The sequence below is a fragment of the Cucurbita pepo genome, chromosome LG04 (genome assembly GCF_002806865.2).
Source record: "Cucurbita pepo subsp. pepo cultivar mu-cu-16 chromosome LG04, ASM280686v2, whole genome shotgun sequence".
Lineage (NCBI taxonomy): Eukaryota > Viridiplantae > Streptophyta > Magnoliopsida > Cucurbitales > Cucurbitaceae > Cucurbita > Cucurbita pepo.
The window spans coordinates 3,341,219-3,347,976 of record NC_036641.1 but is presented as its reverse complement, the minus strand read 5'-3'; the positions used below and the strand labels follow the sequence as shown (position 1 = coordinate 3,347,976).

The window sequence follows — 6,758 nt, the reverse complement described above, 5'->3', positions numbered from 1 at the left end:
AGTCTTGATCTAGAACAAGAATATATATATATATATATATATAATATGAAGTTAGTTGGGGAAATTTGAAAAGAATTAAGTTATTTGTGGGGGAAAACAAAATAATGGAAAGTTTGGTGGGTTCAAATTAATGTGACCGTTGAAGTAAGGTTTTGTTTGTAAAAAGGAGGAATTATTTTTGTTAAGCTTTTAATTTTTCCAACTACAATTATCACACGTCATCATGAGTTTTTTAAAATCCTACGTGGACCTCTCCACTAAGTCATCAACTAACTATTGTGGCCCACCACCCAACAACATACACATTCCCATTTTAACCTTAAATTTGAAAATTAATTTTTAATTTAGGGTTTAATTGGATAAAATTAATTTATTTAAAGGGAAAATTAGTGGTAAACGTGATTATTATTACTATTTTAGGAATATTTTATTTTTATTTTTTTAATAGGGATCTTGATTTTTGTTTTATTTGGAGAGAATTAGAACATTCAAAATTTGGCGCCTTGTTTATTTTCTTTTTCTTTTTAAAATTAAAATATGTAATTTTGTTTTTATTTTTTTATTTTTAAATTTAACCTTCTCTATACACCCATCAAATTTATTTTCAATTTCTTTTATTTAATGGGCTTATAACTTGGGCCTTATATTAAAATGGGCCGGGCCCATTCGACAATGACCTCTTTCATTTTTGACACACAGAGCTACCATTCACAACATTCTCCGACACAGCGGGACAACGCGGAGATGATTTCCACCCAAAACCCTCTGCACCATCTCATAGGAAGCCTCCGACGGCGTGGTAAGAGAGAATGTGGATGATCTGGGGATGGATCCGACTGATGCTCTCCAGGATGCAATCGAATCCTCGACTCTTCAATGCGTTGATCTCTCAGGTGGTTTCCGATTGTTTGTGTGAGATGCGTTCCTGGTGAGGCTAGCTCGAGAGATCACCCTTTGGTATCGAGCTTGGAGAAGCTGAAACAATGCGTTGATTGGAAGGATTGAATTAGTGATGAGGATTTTGACGAGATGGCGTTGTTATTTGATAGGATATCAGAGCTGTGTGGATTGAATGTGGAATGGGACATTAATTGCGTTAAGAAATGGGGGATTGGAATTGCTCTGTTATCTCCGTTCCAAGATTCCGAGTGATTGCGAGCGTGCTGTTGCTTCCGCTTTAAAGGCCATGGGGCTACTACTTCAAGGTACTCTGCGCATACGTCAATTATGGCGATAGGATGATGATCGTAATTGATTTTCTTGAATGAATTTGGTGTTAGGCTATAGCATTACATTAAATTTGTCAATAGAATGTCATGAATATCATATTTGTTTCATTTCGGATCTCCCCTTCATTATGTTAACGAGATCTTGTTTCTTCCTCATGCAAATTATGATCTACAGTATTCTTGGGGTTTATTTTTACTGTCACTCTATTGATTTGCAAGCCACGACTTACATAATTCTGCTACGGCATCAACAATCTGATATCAGTTCCTGTCTCAAATTCCTTGTAAATTTTTGGTACAGGTAATTTCAATTATATCAACGCGTGCCATTGAAGGCAGAGCTGGAGATCTTGCTATTCAAGCTATGCACAAGTTCTCTTCAGCTCAACTAATGCAAAGGGACTCGCGTGTCACTTGATACGAGTCCTGTAGTCAGGAACCCACTGTATAGGGCTCTCTCAAACTATTTTCTTACATGTCTCTTACTATTTTCTATTGATATTAGCACTGCATATCTTAAGCTATTCTTCATTGATGTTAGCATTACATGTTTCAAAACTATTCTCCATTGATGTTAGCAGCATTACATGTCTCAAACTATTGTGAGTTAAGATGGTGAAGTTGAAATATCTCAACGCTCCAATCAACCATAGAGAATCAAAACGAGTGTTTTTTTCCCCTTGGAAGTTCTTATTTCATAGCATTTCAGGGGCCAAGCCACCATATTTTGCGCCATAGAAAATGCCTCTGAATTAAACTATATAGGTCTATACCCTTGGGTATGTATGGTGCAACAATTGCCTGCCCCGCCCTGCCCTACGTCCTACTTAAACTAGCACACTAGGCAAAGGAAACCCGGTAGTTACAAGAACCTACATGTATGTAGCAAATATACTTGCCAGTTAGCCCTGTTTTGGAGATATTTCACCATGCCTTTTGTCAGTGTGAAGAAACTAGAAAGTTGGGACTTTTTGGAGTGTTGTTTTAGGTATGATTCTGAGACGTACGAGTAAAGTTAAAACAGGAATCTATCAGCCATTGATAAATGTAGAAACTAGGAAGAAATGAAAGGACATTAACAGGTGAAGGAGGTCCCCCACCTTGGTCTTGTCTTTGTCATTCCTGTGGGATCCAAAGCCAACCCCACAAGAAACAACCTTCAATCTCCTAATAAATACGTTATTTGATGTGACATTTCATAATAATAATAATAATACAAGTAACACAACAGCAAAAATTTTAAAACCCTGCTCAGAAAAGGGGGAAAAAGAACCATAATGATTTCTAGATTCAGACCAGCCTAAAGTTTTCTCTGTAGAACATCCAAATTTCATGAAAATTTAAAAAGAGGAATAAAAGACAACAAATAATGTATATTTTAACCTCAGGTTATTTCATCTGGACAAAATTGTTTGAATGGAGTGTTTCATCCAGCTTTAACATCTTAAAACACCAGTGCACTAACGACCCTCGGTCATCAAAGTATCGATTGATCTCGTGCAGGTGAAACTGTGTATGAAATCTAGCTCTCTACTCCATAACCTTGATTGAAGATGAATAAAAGGAAAAGACTATCAGCCAAAGCATGATATATAGAATGAACAAGCAAACGATGTTGCAGGTAATAATCTGAAAAACCCCACATACCCATCATAGCTACTGGAACATCTTGCTATATGCTTTTCTTTCTTGATTACGTCTGTCGACAATCTGCATCAAATACCACACAAACCCGTCGTTCAATACACGTGTCACCTCAACCATAGAATTTACTTTCATTACCTTTTTCCTTGCAGCAGCGAGCTCTTTCTTTATTGCAGCTGAAACTCGAAAAAGTAGCGAGTCATTAGCAAAGTTCAAAACACAACAGAGGATTAAACATACAACAAAAGTTGAATGTTCGTCATATCAAGAACTAGAAAATCATATCTACGTCTTCGAGGATGGATGATCCCATTCGAAGAACAATACAACTTCGATTTAAAGGATTTTCAAGCAATCCAATCCAATTGAAGATCTTCTCCTCCAATCTCTCTCCCTCTCCATATGGGTCAGTTTTCAGCAACACATACTCGAAACTCAGAGAAAGACCATGTTCTAGACAACATTTCATAGCAGAGAAGAGAGGCTTCTTCAAGAATATTGCCAATAACACCAATAAAATAAGGGGAGGAAATGTCCAAACCCCTCTTGGTTTTCAATTTCAGACTACTGATTGACTCCAGTATGATATGAGATGGTTAGTTTTCAAATCCTAACATCTTCCTTCTATGATCAATCGTGTCGTGCAAATCACGAAATCTAACAAGAAGATATCTGAATATACAACATGAAATATAACGAAACTTCAATAGCAACACTACGATAAAAAAAAACTATTACCGTCATTTGGCTCCAAATCCAATGCCTTTTTGAAACTTTCGACAGCGGAATCGATGTCATTAAGAGCCATGTATGCCTGGATATGGAATGAATTCGAATTATCAGTAAGCATCAGTATGCAATAGGGGGTACCCTTTGCAAATGGTAAGCAGTATGTAAAAGGAGGCTAACATAAAGTAATACTCAATACAAAGAATGGTTAATCATGAAGCCATAAACAGGGGACAAATGATTATGCCTTGCAACCCTTTGAGCCATTGCCATCTTAGCCACACAAAATACCAACCTGACCTTGGCGAAACAAAGCTTTTACATTATTGTCTCCGTCACGCATTGCAAAATCGGTGTCCAACAACGCTCCTTTTAGATCCCCTAATTTCAACTTACAAGCCTACATCAACAAAAGAGCCAGTGATGAAAAAGTCTAAAGGAAGAAGAGAACCACTTCTTAGTTTCGAGGTTAAAAAGGACAACGAAAGTTAATCGATCACTGCAAGCAAGAGAATAAAGTTGGCACTTCCCGATTTCAGGAACGTTCACGTACATTTTATAATTTACAAAATCAGATGTGGTAAATTCTGTAAGATCCAGGATATTCTACTGTAAAAATGTTAAAAGATCCCTACCAAGTAATATGTCCACAAAAATTACTTTGAATCGAGAAACATCCTTAAACTTGTTCGGTTTATTATAACAATTGTCTGTCAAATTACCAACTCAAATCGACTGTCAAATAAGTCTTTCACAAATAACTCAACAAAGAAAATGAAATACATTCACTGGGACACGTACCGAACTGTTTGTGAAGATCTGTGATTTTGTCTTTCTAAGATATGAACTCTTCTCTGCAGACTCGAAGGAAAAGACGAGGAGCAATTAGCGGAGTGTCAGTGAACTCACACATACTTCGATATCAAGGTATAGTTTTATGATACTACCAATTATGTCAAAGCGAAGATTATACCTTCGTCAATTCCTTCTTTTTCCCAGCAGATATCGAGGTAGCGTAAAGCCTTCCGATACTTTCTAAGAGCCATCTTGTAGTCTTGCTTCTGTAAGGAAAGAAACCCATCATTAAAATACAATGATAAGCTAACGGAAAATCTAAATCCAAGGTTCCTTCTCATCGAGGTTTTATCGAAATAAAACGTGACTGTGAGATGGATTCTGATGCCAATACCTTGTAATGCTCATTACCAAAAACCTTCACAGAATCTACAGCATTCACCCACCATTCAAGTTCACTAGGGGTCTGTTCTAGGTCAGCTGGCCAATCAGGAAACGTATCCCCATCATTGAAAAAGTTCGAAATCCCGTCATCCGCTCCCTCAGGAATTTCTCCACAATCCACAATAACGACGTCCGCAGTAGGGCGATCATTTTCACCAGTAGTAACATGTTCAATTGAACGAACAACGCCCATTCCTTTCACAACCTTCCCAAACACTACATGTTTCCCATCTAAATGAGAAGTGCGAGTAGTACTTATAAAAAATTGGGATCCATTTGTGTTGGGACCAGAATTAGCCATAGATAACATTCCTTTCCTTTCATGTTTCACCTCGAAATTCTCATCGTCGAATTTCATGCCATAGATAGACTCTCCACCAGTACCATCTCCAGCAGAAATATCTCCACCTTGTACCATGAACCCTTTTATAACACGGTGGAAACACGACCCCTGAGCAATTCAAATTGATTGAAAAATAAACACATAAGCATTCACGAATCCAGTTCAGAGTAAGACAGAACAAATTCTAATCAAACAAGTGAAGCTAGTTGCAACAAATACCTAAGAACAGTTCCAAGAAATAATCGACATACGAGAATGCAAATTACGAAGGTCATGTTAGGAATCATGGACTCTCCAAAATGGTATGATATTGTCCACTTCGAGCATAAGCTCTCATGGCCTCGTACCAATGGAGATGTATTCCTTTCATAAATCCATGATCAACCCTTTAATTAGCCGATGTGGACTCCTCTCTCAACAATCCTCAACAGGTCAAATGTCTGTAATCGACGTTTTTAACAAACACGACTAACTGGAGACCTCGAACAAAACAAATGAAAGAAGAAACAAGACCCTGATTATAGGAAAAACTAAACCCAGCTCTTCAAAAACACATCCTAAGAACATAAATCGGCAACAGCTAAAATATCATCTGCAAGTACAAGAACACCACTGTTTTATTACTGATCAAGGACAGAGACTCCACCATTCCACAGACGCTCATAAAGGAAAGAAAATCCAACAACTACTAAACTAAACAAATTACAAAAAAGGGAAAGATCAATCGAAGTATTCACATCCAAAACACGTAAATACAAAGAAACCCAGTTCGCATTGAGATAATCATGCACAGACGAACACAAAAACACCATAAAAATAGAGAGGAAACGACCTTAAAATGAAGAGGAACACCCGTATGAGGACCAATTCCCTTCTCGCCAGTGCAAAGAGCTCTGAAATTCTCAGCTGTTTTAGGCACCACATCGTCATAGAGCTCTACCACAATTCTACCCTCGAGATCACCTCCAATACTGATATCCAAGAAGCAACGAGGGCGCCCCATCTCCTTCTGTTTGTCAATTCTCACCCTGTTTGGCCTTGACCCAATATATAAAACGAGTTTCTAGAGAGTTCCAACGCGTTTCAACAAGCTACTGAAAACAGATTCGCTCTACCTGGGAGAACGTGAAAATGAAGACAATCGATTAACCCTAAAAGGCCGGCCACTGTGTATTTTGAATTCCACAGATCTTTCTCTCTCTACCTCTCTTTTTATGGGTCTGTGGAGTGTGTCAGTGGGTGTCTCTCTCTCTCAAGAAGAAATTCAAAGGGAGTGGGTAAATCTCCTGGTTTAAGTTTCCTCCAAACCAATACCTTCACACCCCATTACTTTGCATTTACGTTCCCCTTTGCTACTTCGACACACAGACACCCCTAACGAGTCTAACTCTTCTATAGAAGATGGCCCTCGTGCGATCGCTGCATTTTTATTGTCGATCCTCGTTGTTCCCTTTTGTCACCATCTCTTACATACACCCAACTCATTCAATTTCTTTTTTTTTTTTTTTTTTTTTTTTTTTTTTTTTTTTTTTTTTTTTTTTTTTTTTTTTTTTTTTTTTTTTTTTTTTTTTTTT

General features: G+C 37.6%; 1 protein-coding gene and 1 long non-coding RNA gene across 2 annotated transcripts; one reads left to right on the top strand and one right to left on the bottom strand.

Moving 5' to 3' along the window:
• Positions 1 to 724: 724 nt before the first annotated feature.
• On the top strand, positions 725 to 1,858 carry LOC111792797. Its single transcript, XR_002814850.1, has 2 exons — positions 725 to 1,205; positions 1,531 to 1,858. It is a non-coding gene; the product is annotated as an uncharacterized LOC111792797 (long non-coding RNA).
• Positions 1,859 to 2,464: 606 nt separating this feature from the next.
• Positions 2,465 to 6,458, bottom strand: LOC111792762 (peptidyl-prolyl cis-trans isomerase CYP40-like). The gene is made up of 9 exons (XM_023674341.1): positions 6,017 to 6,458; positions 4,792 to 5,292; positions 4,576 to 4,663; positions 4,404 to 4,456; positions 3,898 to 4,002; positions 3,612 to 3,687; positions 3,012 to 3,049; positions 2,877 to 2,939; positions 2,465 to 2,771 (listed from the first exon to the last, which is right to left on the bottom strand). The coding sequence occupies exons 1-8, from the start codon at positions 6,185 to 6,187 to the stop codon at positions 2,886 to 2,888; spliced, it is 1,086 nt and encodes a 361-aa protein (XP_023530109.1). The 5' UTR covers positions 6,188 to 6,458; the 3' UTR covers positions 2,465 to 2,771; positions 2,877 to 2,885.
• Positions 6,459 to 6,758: the final 300 nt, after the last annotated feature.

Coding starts and splice junctions, on each gene's coding strand:
- LOC111792762 (XM_023674341.1), bottom strand. CDS start 6,187: ATGGGGCGCCCTCGTTGCTTCTTGGATATCAGTATTGGAGGTGATCTC. Junction 4,003..4,403: donor AGATCTTCACAAACAGTTCG/GTACGTGTCCCA, acceptor TTGTTGATGTAG/GCTTGTAAGTTGAAATTAGG. Junction 3,050..3,611: donor GGATTTGGAGCCAAATGACG/GTAATAGTTTTT, acceptor TTCGAGTTTCAG/CTGCAATAAAGAAAGAGCTC.